The 15701-nt window shown below is 36.8% G+C and overlaps 1 protein-coding gene across 1 annotated transcript; it reads right to left on the minus strand.

The window, feature by feature from the left end:
• Nucleotides 1-7140: 7140 nt before the first annotated feature.
• LOC145606298 (protein FAR-RED IMPAIRED RESPONSE 1-like) lies at nt 7141-8683 on the minus strand. Its single transcript, XM_081662314.1, has 2 exons — nt 7365-8683; nt 7141-7201 (listed from the first exon to the last, which is right to left on the minus strand). Exons 1-2 carry the CDS (start codon nt 8681-8683, stop codon nt 7141-7143), a joined length of 1380 nt encoding a protein of 459 aa, XP_081518440.1.
• Between the last annotated feature and the right edge of the window lie 7018 nt (nt 8684-15701).

Consider the following 15701-nt stretch of genomic DNA (forward strand, 5'->3'; position numbering starts at 1 on the left):
CAATGACCAATTAAACCAGGGAATAAGAAATAAATTACATGGCTTGGTTTAAAAAATATTTATACTTGTAGGAATGAGTAAATGGAGTTATATGCTGACTTACTGAATTTATGATTAAAGAGGGCTAAAAAGCCAAAAAATTTTGGGGGCAAGGAGTCGAACCGCGTCAGAGGTATAAGGTGATACTTCATGTTTTAGGCGGGACATCACCACTGATCCATCTCCTTGTTCACAAGCATTTATGGGACATAAATTGGTATTACATGCTTTGTTTTTCTCAGATTTTGCTGAAATTTCAGAAGTCCAGTATGGGTTCAGCTGAACCCACTGAACCCATATTTGGAAGCGCCACTGGTCTTGGGTTGAACGTCTGAATGTGTTCCAAATTACATGTGGTGTTTAAAGTACTCTAAAACCAAACAAAATTAATGAAGACCAACAATGGAGATTCAGCTATGTAGGAAGGAAATTTTGCTACAATTTTTCTACGCGAATCACGTAGGTGTAAGCATAACATATGTGACATATAAAATGTTACGACTAGGGAGTACATGTGTTTTATGAATTTCTGTATTTGGTTGAACGCGATAATGACAATGTTCAGTCGACGAATTTGAGTATATGTACTTATCATTTATTTATTGCCAATTAACCTAAATGAATGTTTTAATACCGACAGACGCAGCTTCTATGTGTTGTGATGATCAAAAGGCTTTGATCATGTAATGTTGAAGTAGTTACTGATTTCATTTTAAGTCTTCACCGATGACCGTGGAGTTTGTAGATTATCATTTAACATGATCTCAGCCGTTAATCTTTGACATTGGTGCCAAATTAGAGATTATTCAAGTAATTGTGCTGATCAAGAATGTTGCATGTTAGAAGGAATAAAACACGATTGTTTGCGTAATTTTACCGCTAAGAATTATTACCGCAAGAAAAAGAACAGTGTTCATCGAAACCACGTACCATATAGTCAATCCCATATTCAACCCTCACAAATGCTATATAAAGGCTTCCAGATAGTGTCGAAAGACCCACCACACCTCACTTATCACTTATGAAAAAAAAATTTAATCTTCAACCTTTAACCATGAGTTCTCCACCCCCAACCACCGTAACTGACTTCGTGGCTGGTGTTTCGTCTGCATTTGTCCCAGTTCGCCGTCGTCGCAACTCAACTGCAGCACAAGCGCCATACAACAGGCGTCGCAGGGGTGTGAACGAAGTGCTTGACCACTTGCGTCGAGTCCCACGAAACCCTCGCAGCAATTCACCACCTCTAAGGGAGGCTGTGACCCTTGAAGACGCTCCACCTCCAGCTGAGCAAGATGTAGTGGTCCCTGCTGTGGAGACCAACAATCAATCACCACCTCCGCCGACAGGCCAACAAACTGGATCACCTCAACCGCATTCCGGCCACCAGGTGCAACCAATGCCTGAGGGTGGATTTGACTTTCTCGGAGTGTCTCAACCTCCTAATGGGAATCAGGTAAGCCACGCTTCTGCTATGGTTATTGCTAACAGGAGGCAGGAGCCTCTCCGCCTTACTTACCCCCTGTGCTGTGCTGGAGAGAGTTCCTCCGTTGGGGCGCGTGGCTCCACACAGCAGAGTATGCAGGTACCTATGTGTCGCCTACCTTTCAGGGAGCAGCTTGCTAGGCCTTACTATGGATTTGAAACCCTTCCCCTTGCTCCTCCAAGAGCTGGAATTGCTGATCCCATGCAGGTGGCTGGTGTGTACCGTGTTCCGGTGTTCATTATACGAGTGCGTAGCTACAATCCCGATGATTCAGGCATCTTGTACAACATTAGGCAAGATGAGACCTTTGAGCACATGTACGATGACTACGCTGCACGGGTTGATCGTAAGCACGAGGAGATCATAATCGAGACTGATAGGGGTGTTGTTATACCAAGGATAAGCACTCCTGGTAATTTTGGCATCGGCGATGCTACTGTGTATGTCAGGCCAGTGGTAATATTCTAACCCTAATCTTATCCTTTTACTACTTTCCTTAATTTCATAAAATTGTTGTAATTATATGTACTTCCATTTATGTTGTGAGGCGGTGGTGGAATGCCATTTTCTGGTGTTCAGTGTGTTAGGGATTTATTGTGTAGTGTGAAGCATGAAATAATGTGACGATAATTGTGTAATGTGATGGATTAAATTAATCTAAAAGTTATTGCGTAATGTGAAACATGAATACATCTAACAGTCGTTGTTTATTGTGATGCATGACATAATGTAAAAATTATTGTGTAATGTGAAGGTTGAAATAATATAAAAATTATTGTTTAATGTGATGCATGAAAGAATGTATAAATTATTGTGTAATGTGAAGCATGAAATAATCTAATAATTGTCACATATTAGGTGATGTGGGTTGTGTTTCGATTGTAATTACGTGTGTTATCATAATCGTATTGTGGATATGTATTCAGGCTAATTACGGTACTTTGGTGAATGGGATACCTACATTAATGTAATTATGCTTTGTAAAAAAATAAAGATTTATTTGGTAAAGTAATTAGTGATACGTAATCAATAACACGTGACTGCGAAATTGCATCTTTATAACAAAAGTAGATAATTAATTAAAAAATATTTAGTCAGAAAGTGTGTATTTGAAAAGTCTTGTGTTAAAGAAATAAAGGATGTGTTACATTTAGGGAGTTTGTTAGGGAATTACTCCTTTACTCTTGTATTGAAGAATTCACAGTCACAACATTTGAAGGTGAACTTGTGGGACCAATGGTTATGTTACAAATGTGAAAGCTATGTCTAAAATTGACAATTATTTTGGTATAATACGTGTGCAAAATATATAAGGCACATGTGTATTTATAAATGAGGAGGTTTGACAAACGTGCGCATACCATAAAAATATTAACTACTTCAACTGTTAATTATTAGTAGTGGTGATTAGTGTTTCATAGTTACATATTTATTAGTGTTGCATACGTAGATCTTTATTAGTATTATTACAGGTCGTTAACATGAATTAGGTATGTAGAAGGTTATTTATTGTTATTTATTGTCACAAGTGCAACCATGATTAGCCTAATGTGTTATTGTCTAATAATAGTATGTTATTATCCATAGGCGGTTATTTGTTTATCAACAAATGACGTTGTACTAAATTTGATTATGTTGATGGATTTATGTTACAGAACCCGGAACATAACGTTGATGCTCGATTCAAGCAATTCTTCCTAAGGGACTGTGTCAGCTTTCCTGTGAAGGTTAGAGTCGAGGCAGGGCTAGAGCAGAGGCTATGGGATGTGTATGAGGGGTGGGCAACTGAGCGGAGCCTAACCCGCTTCCAGGTAGTTCCCATCTATGAGAACAAATGGGTCAGTTCATACGACACCGTTCGAGGGGCTATGATCTCAAACCACTACGAACTCCTGCTTATGCCAAACCGCCCTGGCTTTCAGTAGACAACACCTCTGTGCTTGGGTTTTGACTCTTTTGATGATGATATAAATAACTAGTGGCAATTATCTGGAGTTAACAACTTTGTGTTATAGTGTGACTATTTGCTACTTATGTCGGTTGTCGTTACCTAGGCTAGTCTTAAAACATTAGGTTTATATGTTATGCTGTTTAGTTGGTTAGTAGAAAGAGTATTGTGTGATGCTTTTGGGGTATGTTTTGGGTGGATTGCACAATTTAGAATTGTGTGTCCTTAATAGGGGAATGGCTGGTATCTAGTTAATGTCATCGACAAGACTTTATGTATGGAAGTTTTATTCGTAGAAGTTAATGCTTATATGAATGATGTTGCTTGAATATCTATATTTCCTTTTGCAGTATTTAATTTACTTATTAACTAATCAGTCAATTTGGTGTGCCTAAACTCAATTTAAACTGATAGTATTTGTACTATCCTATACATAACAGTAGTGTGCCCAAAACTAAGGCCATGTACCTTTGTGTATTGACCTCTCTGGGCAGCGCATCGAAGACTGGCCTAAATTAATTAAGTTTGCATATAGTTGAAGTGATGTTTAGCTAAATCATTTAACGTAAAAGTAAGGTGTGGGTTTACACTACTGACCTTCATACAAGTGATTAAGTGGGATGACCTTGTATATATATAGTATTGTAGAAGCAGCACAGAGTTCACAAGCTTATCTGTAGCTACCAAATACCATAAGTTTCACAACCAAAGCAACCTTCAAATGGATAGGCTACTTATGCCCAACTTGTTTAGGTACGACCCTCTCATTCCTAGTTGCCCTTTAGGTCCCGGGAGAGGCCCCAATCCACCTCTTTCTGCAATTCAAGAGCTTGAGTTTGACGCGGATGATGAGAGTGAGGATAGTGATCGCCTTATCACAGACTTTGCTGATGAATTTTGGTCTCCAACCTATTTCTTGCAAAATTTCTCCCCTGTTTTCAACTACAATCCTTTCAGAAACCCCCAAGACCCCCTGAGTCCTTGGTCATCAAGCGAAGGCAACACAAAGGCAAGGAAACTTCGTCGACTGTCAGTAGTAGGTGGCGTGCGCAAGTACATCAAGGTTTCAAAGCCAGCAAAGTGGGTGAGCAAGGTCCTTGGGTCATGTTTCAAGCCACACTCGGCTACTCCTTAACATGCCCTTGGAAAAGATGTTGGGGTAATGTGTATCTCGTAGGCCTTAGGAGTAGTAGTCCATGGTACATGTGTTGTCGTAATTAAACTTAGTATGTTGTGGTTGGTTATGTTGCAGTTGTTTATGGCAGTAACGTTTATCTCGTAGGCCGGAGTAGTAGTAGTGAAAGGTAGATGTGTTAAAGTAAGTAATCCTACTTAAACTAAGTCTAGCTGTAGTTGCGTATGTTGCCTTGTTAAGGTTGGTATATCTACTTATTTTCCTTCAGCCAAGGAACATGTAGTGTGTTGGTTTTGTTTCAATTTTCACGATGAATCAAAATCATTGTTGTAAAATTTTATGCCAAACACTTTTCATTATTTTAGATACGGTTTGATTTTCACGATCTAACAGGTGTAGATGAACAAGTAATGAAATGGCTCCCATCTACACAACAAGGGCGGTGCAGGATTAGGACTAACAAAATATGATAAGTTGATGGGCCTACAGCGGTGATAGCAGTGGGCTGGCCCAAAATAAAATAACAACAAATTGTTGTACAGTTTCATATTACCTATGCAGGTCAACAACCCTTTAAAACCGTCGCACACCAAAATGAGATCAGATTGAAAATGAAGGCCCATAAACTGTTAATACCATTTCCAAAAATCGGCCCAATATCTTGATGACCCCAACAACAACTCAAATTTAATAAAAAAAACGACCACAAACAGGTACATCACTAAGTGAAGAGTCACCACTTTGGTACGTAACAAAAATAAACTATGCTTAACTTAAACCACCTTACTACGTTCATCAATGAACGGACTGTTTAAGGTTTACTACAAGAAAGGGAGAAGACAATAAAAAATAAAAACTAGAGGCTTAGCCAGGTGTTCACCAGTGTCAGGCTATCGCATGAAGTTCATGACCGTCCATTTAGAATCAACAAATGTAACACAATAACATAGTTCGAATACAGATTGCCGATAAGCGATTAGAAGCTTTGTGAGAACATCGACTGAGAATCCCATGTACAATTAAGCAGAACGTCGTCCTCAGGAATATGGTCCAACCCGACAGGAGATGAAGCAGCAGCAGCTAATGATTTTTTCTTCTTCGAAGTCCTGCTACGGGTAACCTATAAAAACAAATACAGAATTAAGTGACGATGGTTCAGAACACTTGAGCAGCATTTACATAATGATGGATTTGATCAGGCTGGGATTACATATAACAACTTACTGGCAGTTTGTTACTAGCCTCAACCACTGACTCCGTTTGCGTGTCGGCTATATGGGTGGATCCCTTAAAGTCATTCAAAAGTAAACAACATTTAGCAAAGTAAATACCTACAGCATATAACTTCATCATACATCATGACAAAAGACAAAGTACTTACATAAACAAGTAACATACCTTTTTCTTTCCCTTTTTCTTAGAGGGGAGCTTAAAACCTATTTCTTGATAACTTTTATTGCGACTCCCTTTGGGTCTGCCACGACCCCTTTTTTTGGTAACCGGATCATCAACCTTTGCCTGCGGGGTTGTGTACGCTTCCCTGCCTTGGCTACCAAGCTGTTGTGAATTACGCTCCTGTACAGAGGCAGAAGTACCTCCACTGTCACTAACATTCTGAACAATCGGGTTAGCCTCTCCAGTGAAATTCATTGCAAATGTTTGGTCTAACTTCATCTGCCTCCGCTTCAATAATTTGCTATCCAAATCTAGTAAACCCTTAATTACCAACTCCACAGCTTCGTCATCAACCATGGCTGCCACATCACAAATGGGTTCAAAAACCGCCATAAGCTTCTTGTGTCTTTTCACCTCCACTGTCTCTGCGGGGTCATGGTATGCCACCTTAACTAGGGTGTGTTTACGAAGTATGTCCTTGCGCCACCTATTTAATATGTAGCGCGAGGGAATGTCATAAACATGGTTGAGGTCTAAAACCCTGATCATATGTTTACACATGATTCCATGGGTCTCAAATTTCCTACATTCGCACAACACATCAAAGGTTTCCTTGTTGAAAGTAGCACAATAGTACCTCCTGCGATCCGTGATGATTTCCTCATTGCTTCCCTCAACCACAATCCATACTCGATCCTCGAGAACATATTGAGTAACAGATTCAGATATCTTTGTTTCTTCACGAGGGCAACAATAGTTCATCCGAATGCATTCTGTCTGTACTTCTTGGAATTTTCGGTCTGTATACAGCTTCTGGAAGACCCTTTCAACCTTGTACCCAGTTGCAAGGCGACGAAGAAACTTGGAACAATTTGCATCAGCATCCGTCTCATCACTTACCCTTTTTTTCATGGCCTCCGAATACTTCTCAGGAAACTCAAAAAGCTTTGTATTACGGTACAAAAAACCGTCAAAAAAGCTGTTAATACTCTCCACCCTTTGTGTTGTCTTCATACCAGCCCAAAAGTATTCCCTCATGAATGCTGGTACCCACATGTGTCGCTCGGAGTACAAATCAGTAAGCCAGTCATTCGATTCTAGCTTATAATGTACGATGAAGGCTATCCAACGCTCCTCGAATTATGCAACATTAAGGCTTTCATACACTATTGCCTTCGGCTCCTTCTTTAAATCTGCATACCTGTGCAGCAACAAATCTTACCACTTTCACAACTACATATGCCAAGTAACTAAAATTCCATTGCAACCAACAAATGAACATAATTTCACAATTATTTAATGTTAGTCATTTAGCAAAAATAAATAAGACAAATATCACCAACAACAATCTCAAAAATGCATACCCTTCACATTTCCCTAGCTTCTCCGGTATTTTTTTCATAATATGCCAAATGCACCATCGATGACGAGTGTCGGGCATGGTTTCCTCCAAAGGCTTCCTCATCGCAGCCGCTTGATCAGTAAGAATTGCCAGTGGTGCACGGTTGTTCATGCAACACAACCATTGTTTGAATATCCAGGTGAACGTATCGCTATCCTCATGGGATACAAGGGCACACCCTAAAAGAATTGACTGCCCATGGTGGTTCACTCCTACAAAGTTAACAAATGGCAGATCATACTGATTAGTGAGGTAGGTTGCATCAAAACACACGACATCACCAAACTCCTCATAAGCCGCTCGACTACGTGCATCCACCCAAAACACATCCTTCAATCGCCCAAATTCATCCAGACGCTGTGCATGATAAAAATTTTGGTTTTCAGCCTGCATTTTCTCAAAGTAGGCCATCATTGCTGTAGAGTCACCCCCAACCATCCTAAGCTTCCTTGCCTTATACACTTCATGTTGAAGGTCTTTAACAGTGAGCTTCAACCCATTTTCTCCGTTGCTATCTAGCCCGAGACAACCTAGGATTTGAGAGACAGGTACCCCCTCATCAAAAAAATGCAACAGTTTTCTCCTTACATTTGTTGTTAATTTCTTCATTCGGTACTCCTTCACAAGTTGTGCATTCTCAGGTTTAGGGGAATGGTTCAAATGTTCTAATTCAACTTTCCTAATTACCCAATCACCTTGACTACAACGCCCTGCGTATATCATAGCCTTACACTCACACTTCTTAGACTTTCTCTTCCGCCTATTTAACTCATCATCACACATTGCATCCCTAACTTTCCCAACTGAACCACCAACTTCCATATCTTTAGCCCTTTTTTTCGCTTCCCTCAGTGCCCTCATATCCGGCCTACCCCAACACTCACACCTCCAAGTACTAGCTATCCTCTCTCTAACTACACCCTTACTATAAGCTCCTGCAACCCTACTTACCCCAAACCCTTGTTGTTCGGCATACTCTTTGTAATAGTTTTCGACCTCTAACCAAGTCTTGAACACCATTCCCACCCTAGGTGCCTCCACTATGACTGCTTCACCTACATGATTGCTTCCAACTACGGTGTTAACAGTTTCTACTACTCTTTCTGCAACCGGTGTGCAAAACACATCCTCATTCTCATGTTCCGCTCCATCCCATATATTTGGAATATTTCCATCACCCAAGCCATCCTCACCACTACTACGCCCAACAAACTTCACCCCACTCCCACTATCAAGATCCCCACAAAGCCCCTCACCAATTTCTACACACCCTCTATCCATTTCCTAACACCTCAATCAATAAACCTACAACACACAATCAAGATATATTATAACAATTTTGTGACCCTTCCCATGAAATCTTCAAAGTTCTAACAATTACAAACATCTCACTCCTATACCATAAAAAGGATACATGACCAACCATCAACATCGCAACCATGGTCAAGAGCAACAAAATTTTCAATTTCAATCACTAAATTAAACATTTAACAAACATAAAACCTTACAGTTTCCTTCTTGATTTAGTACAATCTCAACACAGTACAATTATACACCATACAACCATCCTCTAATCGACCGTATAGTGTCAGCAATTACCTACCAGTAACAGGATCATATGGCCTTCATAATGCATTTCACTACAAATTAACACACTGTAATCTCGTCATAGGGCATAATAATTCCCATAAACATATAATTCAATTTCAAATCCACCCAATTCATCAAGTTGCAATTAATTAAGCGTCATTTACTCTAAAATCAACTTCTCAATCAAAAATTAATTAAACATGCACTAAATTTATCAGAACATACTCGTAATTCAACATATAAACAACAGATTTAAGTTACATAATTTCTAAAGGACTGACATAATTGTTTCAATTTAAATTAGATACATTAACAAACAAATCACCAACCAAGCAGAATGATACTCACATACAGCAGATTACCAATTTGCAATTGCGCGACGAGGCAGAACAGAAGCACTCCCCTGAAGTTGCATTCCTTCACTTCGACTTGGAGACTCAGAGCAACAACTTCAAAAGGGTGCCGACAAATTAACCTAATACAACCAACGGCTTAATAAATGCCTACATTGTTTAAGTCAACGTTACATAACGATCTTCAACAGCCCCGTCAACATACCCCTATTGCCGTTTCTATGACGAGGATTCCACAACGGATTAAATCTGACGTAGCCGCCACTGTCAGACGCATGTCAGATGCCAAGTACACTATATAAACGTTCGTTGTTTATCAACTTTATAAACTGGGGCTGACTCATATTTAAGCAGACAAAAAAAAAATGAAACCAGATTAAATAAACTGGACTACACTAATAATTGAAACTATCATCAATATCCAAAGGAAATAATTTAATTTAGAGCATGAAGAATAAAAAGAGGAATTGCCAAGACAAACCTTATACCTTTTCGCCATCTCCATTGTTGATACCATCAAATTCACAGCAAAAAGAAATAATAATAATAATCCCAAATTCAGAACAGACATTTCCATCAGATTCGATAACTCAAAAATAATGATCAAAATTAAAAGTAATGTAAAATCGAAACACCGCATTCGTATGATTAAAAGTGCAATTACCAGCATACCAAATTGAAATACACGCAACAATTGATTCAAATTGATGAACGTAAAAAAAATTGTAAGAAATCGAAGAATTGAGAAGAGAGAAACAGAGTAACAGATAGAGGAAAAAACCTTCGAAATCGGCGATGGAAACGGCGGAAAGGTGAAACCAATCCTGTAAAAGTGATTTTTTCTACTCTATGCACTCTCCGTCCGTTAAAAGAGGTAAGACTGAAAAGGAATGAAGAATTGAGAAATTTCAAGTTGATAAAGTATACGGTATACCACCGTCAAACCGCAATTATTTCAAGTAAAGAGACATCATTGCCCTTACTAAAAAAACATTTTCTTTCTCTAACATTAATCCATCCACCACAACCAAGTCAACCACCACCAATCACGACACCGCTACGACCCACACCACCACAACCCACAACCACCACCATCTACATCGGACTGCTAACACGACTGCTAAAGTTGATGAGAAACGAATGGTGATGGAGGTGGCTCGTCACACAGGTATGACTTTTTTCCAGGGATTTAAAGTGGTTTGATTGGCCGAACAAACTGTCATTTGACCACGCTAACCGGAGGCCAAAACCGATTATCATCCACGGTAGCTGGTTTTAACCTCCGGTTATCGTGGTCAACCGAAGCTGAAAACCGGTTACGGTTGACCGGCAGTCAAAACCAACAATGACTGGTTTATCAGCTTCGATTACCAACCGTCGTTGCCTTCCGCCTCCGTCAACGGCTATCGGTAACCTCTTTTTATGCGGTTGTGTGGAGAAGAAAGGTTAGTAGTTGGGGTGTTTGATGAGACTGGAAAAAAAAGAGGAGAAAAATGGGTTAGGATTTAGTAAGGGCATTAATGACCCTTTGCTTGAAATGATGGCGGTTTTGATACATTTAGGTGGTGGTATTTAACACCCCCTTTAAAAAAAATAAAGGTTTCTTAAGAAAAAAAAAAGGAATTAAGGAGGTGATTTCATCCAATTATACTTCCTCCATTTTTTAAAAAATTTGTACTCCTTAGTATCATTTTTGTAATTACGGATTCTTAGTAAATTTTTGGAGTATGGAAAGATAGAGAAAAATAAAATAAACAAAGGACCATATGATTGGAGAGTTAGAGAAAATTTATTATTTAAAATGGAAAATGATGCATCTAAATTGAAACTTCTATTTTTGGAAAGTGATATCCCTACCTTATAAAAAGTAGAAAATAACTCTTAGGAATAGTGTGCTACCAATTATACCTCACTATTGTGTACAAAATTGTGTGCAAAATGTGTATTTACTTTTTTACCCTCAATAATATGTTTACTATCATTAATACATTTAATGTTTTTTTTTTCATTAAACATATATCATCAATTAATTCCGTTTTTTTATCAAAATGTATGTAATGCTTTTTTTTATTAATTAAAAAAAATAATGCTTTACACTTCATATGATATTATTATTATTATTATTATTATTATTTAAAATGAAAAAAAAAATTGTATGTACGAATAGATGATTTATTACCAACTACCAAGGGACTATTTTATCTAATTGTTGCCTGAATGTTAATGTTTATGCGAGTTGCAGGGTGTAATTGTTTCTCTTTTTTAGTTTCATATAGTTAATCTTATATAATTTATGTAGAGTAATTACTAGGTTGGGTAAGAATATAGACTTTCAAATAGTAAATGTTCCGAAAAATTGTTCTACTATTGCATATGTAATGTTAAATTACTTCTTAATGTTAAATTACTTCTTTTATTATATAATGTGTGCTCTATGATTTTTGAATTGTATTTAATCCATTTCTAATTAAGTTTGTAGATGTTTTTGCAATATTACACTGTTGAATAATTGCATAGATGTTTCTTGAAGAAAGGTTGTGCAGGAAAAAACGAAAACTTTAAATACACATTCCATTAATTTATCAAACTATTTTCCCTAAAATCCCAATGTTGCGAAAAGTTTAAACACAACCCAATATAGACATCAAGAAAGGGCAAATCACTTCGCGCGCATCGCGCGCGTCGACTGCCCTAGTGTCTAAAAAACGGAGAAATTAACAATTATTTATTTGGCACTTACAATTTTCCCTTAAGAGATCTAAATTTTTAATACAAGTATCAAACACCTCTAAACTAAGGGCATCACTTCTGAATTGCTACTGAATCATTTTAGATGTTTTTGCATCGTTCTTAATGAAGTTTCACTGATATAAGGGAAGTGATAAAACTTGATTAGTCATCAAGATCGACAAATTTACAAGATGAATCTTCTAAATATGCAACCCTATACCAATAGACACGCAATTGCAAAAATTTGCAAGACAAATCTTCTAAATTTGTATCGATTCACACACGAAAAACAAACCAACATACAACACTAAAAACTTCATTATAAGGGAACCGACTAAACCCTATATTGAGGGACTAACTATAATCACCATATTATTGGTGATCTTTTACCATCGATGGAAATCCCGAAGTTTAACTAGGTTAGGTTAGAAAAAAGAGAACATAGTTTTTTTTTTTGTAGGGTTTTGGAAAAGTATGCACTATCTTCTTTTTAAAAAAAAAAAATTTTTAAAAAAAATAAAAAATTTCATTTGGTATCATTGTACTTTGGGTTTTTCCATTTGATACTCAATTTTATTTTTATTCTACATGATACCATTGTTATTTTTGACTTATTATCTACCATAACAACCCGCTAAATAGAACATTAATCTAGGGCCCTTTTTTCCTCGAATTTCGACTTCGAAATTTGATCCGACAATAATGACCCCCTAAAAACGAACATCTTTTTTTTTGTGCGAAACAAATCGAAATATACAGATCGAGACATGTTCTTGCACGTAACTTGAGCATTTTTAAACTTTTTTTTGTTGCTAATTTTGACCTCAAATTTGAACTTTAAGGGCTTAAACGTCCCTTTAAAACTTTAACCAAACAATTTTTATAGCACCTAAATCGAAGAATACAAAACGAATTTGATGAAATGTTATAATAAAGAACTAGTATTTTGGTTCGGGCGCTGCCGAGGCATTACATGGGCTGATCATTAACATACATTTTAATTTATGACTTAATTTTTGTAATTAAATTTGTTATTCATATTGTCATTCGCTACTATACATATGTATTAATCTTTTGTATTCAAAAGATGATATAAAAGAACACATAGCTTGGTGGTCAGCCACTCAACTCTAGAATTAGAGGTTGCATATTCAAATCTTGTGGATTTTTAATTACATGCTATGAGTAACGAATGGAAGGGAGAGTCATGTGGCATTGGTGGTGTGGTGTAATGAGAAGTGAGCAGGTGACGTAGCGTTATGAAGGGGTTACGTGGCATATAGACTTTATAAAATGTCGATTAATCGAGTACCCAACCGACTCCAGTTCCAAAATTTTAAGAATTAAATTGGAATTGGTTTGACGGGTCCTTAATTTATTACCTGGAATGGGAATCATCGGGTCCAATTCTAAGGACGGTATTGCAAAGTTTGATCTTGTGCAATTTCTAATGTTATCCTTTTAAATTAAAATTTCACTCAATTTCTAATGTTATTCTTTTAAATTAAAATTTCACTAATAAGTGAAAATAAAATCTAATGACAGTTTTGCACCTAGGGGGAAATCCTACGAGGCACTAGCGTGCCAAAAAGCTACTAATTTATAGTTTCAAGAAATTCATAAAACGAAGCTTTTACATTATCTTTTTTGCCAAATTTGAGTTTAATTTGGATCCTCAAGAGACAAATTGAAGGCCTGTTCTGATTGATTAAATTGAGCTGAACTAAAATAAACTGAACTTATTAGAGTTGAACTGAACTGAATATGTTATGAGAGAAGGAAATTAAGAACTGAACTAAACTTATTGGAAGTAAAAATAATCTGAAGAGAACATACATGCCCTGACTCTAAAATCTTTAACAAAATATTTATTCAACACGCAAATTGAGAAAAATATCAAAAAGTTCAAAATGGGCCCCACTAACGATGACCGTTAACAATAATGTCACTATTGATACACAATTGTAGTTGAATGTTACCGTGTGTAACTTTCAAAAGGAGGGGCACAGCTTAGAAAAGTCGGTACTAAAGGGTGATAATGTAAAATTTCCCAAAAAAGTTAATAGTACTTTGTATTAATATTTGTTATTATAATCTATATCTATACTTTATTATATATTAAAAAACGTTCCTAAAACAGAATATGTTCCACGTGTCACCTTTTTTAAGTTCGACATGTCAGCAATATATGCCACATGTCACTATAAACATGACATGTCACCTTCACAACATGTATTAGTTTTGCATCTAAAAAATACTTATAACAAGACTTGAACTCAAGACCAACAAGTCCTAAGTTACAAGTCTTACCATCTTAGCCATTTATTAATTGTGTTGTTTTATCCAACAAGATTATAGTTAACTTAGATAAGTTAATTGGTGTTTTATTATATAATTTATTTCCATTATTTAATGATTGAGTTTGACAACTAAAAAATATTGACTTAAACTCGAAACCAACAAGTACAAACTAGCACCCGAGGCATCGCCCGAACCACACATTAGTTGAATATTAAATAACTTAAACCATTAGCATCAAGTGTCACCCCGGCACCCCCCCCCCCCCCTCTCTCTCTCTCTCTCTTGTTTAAATAATTTTATCGCTAATTTAGTTTACGTATTGAATGATGTTTCTTTCATATTCTCCATAATTTAATCATCTAAATGAATGTATGTCTGATTTTACTTTTTTTAAAAATCCGGACATTACACGGTCTAATAATATTCGTAGACATCTAAAGGCTAATTATCAACTTATCACAATAATATTCGTAGTATCAACCCGGACATAACACTGGTTAGTCTATTACTAAAATCTAAGGGGGTGTTTGGTATCAAATTAGTAAATGTAAGGGAATGGAAACAAATTAGGAGGGAAAAGGGTAATATATAGTGTTACCCTTACTACTTGTTTGGTATTACTAAGGAAACGTAAACAATGATAACCAATCCCTTTCTTCTTGGTGATTGGGGAAAATTTAAAGGGAAAATACAAAATAATCAGCAATTATAGCAATACATACTATCAATTTCAGCAAAAAAATCGAAATTATGGAAATTAAATAACAATCTGTATTTCGAGATATAAAATCATAATACAAACAATCAGAATGAAAAATATACAAATTCAACACATAATCAAAATCTAGGGTTTTTTTCGACAAAAAATTGAGAGATAACAAACCTGAGATTGTGGATTCTTGGTGATTTGAAATAGATAATTGAAAAAAAAAATTGAGCGAAATTTGGAGAATTGCTGTTTTCTTCAAAGAATTATCAGGAAAATTGTTGAAAAAATTTGAGAATTCTGATGAAAAATGTTGAAGGAGAGGGGAGAGGAGAGAGGAGAGAGGAGAGAGAAGAGTTTGGTTTTTTGTGTTAAAGCCAAGTAACGTTAATTGTTTCCCCAAGATTTTAAAAGGGTGGAAACGGTTACCACAAGGTAACGGGTTTTGTTTCTTTACTCGTGAACCAAACGCATTGTAAGGGTAACGGAAAGCTGATTCCGTTTCCACCTCTTTAAAATACTCATACCAAACACCCCCTAAGTGCCTAAGCCCAACGAGGGCCACGAGCCTAGGAGACCAACTATTCCTTTTGTCAAAGGTACAAAGCTTTCCATGTCA

This window comes from Chenopodium album, chromosome 22 (assembly GCF_948465745.1).
Source record: "Chenopodium album chromosome 22, dcCheAlbu1.1, whole genome shotgun sequence".
Classification (NCBI taxonomy): domain Eukaryota; kingdom Viridiplantae; phylum Streptophyta; class Magnoliopsida; order Caryophyllales; family Amaranthaceae; genus Chenopodium; species Chenopodium album.

Excerpts from the sequence above, each read along its gene's own strand:
- LOC145606298 (XM_081662314.1), bottom strand. The coding sequence starts at position 8,683 with ATGGATAGAGGGTGTGTAGAAATTGGTGAGGGGCTTTGTGGGGATCTT. Across the intron at positions 7,202-7,364 it reads AAGCTAGGGAAATGTGAAGG|GTATGCAGATTTAAAGAAGG; the intron begins GTATGCATTTTT and ends GTTGCTGCACAG.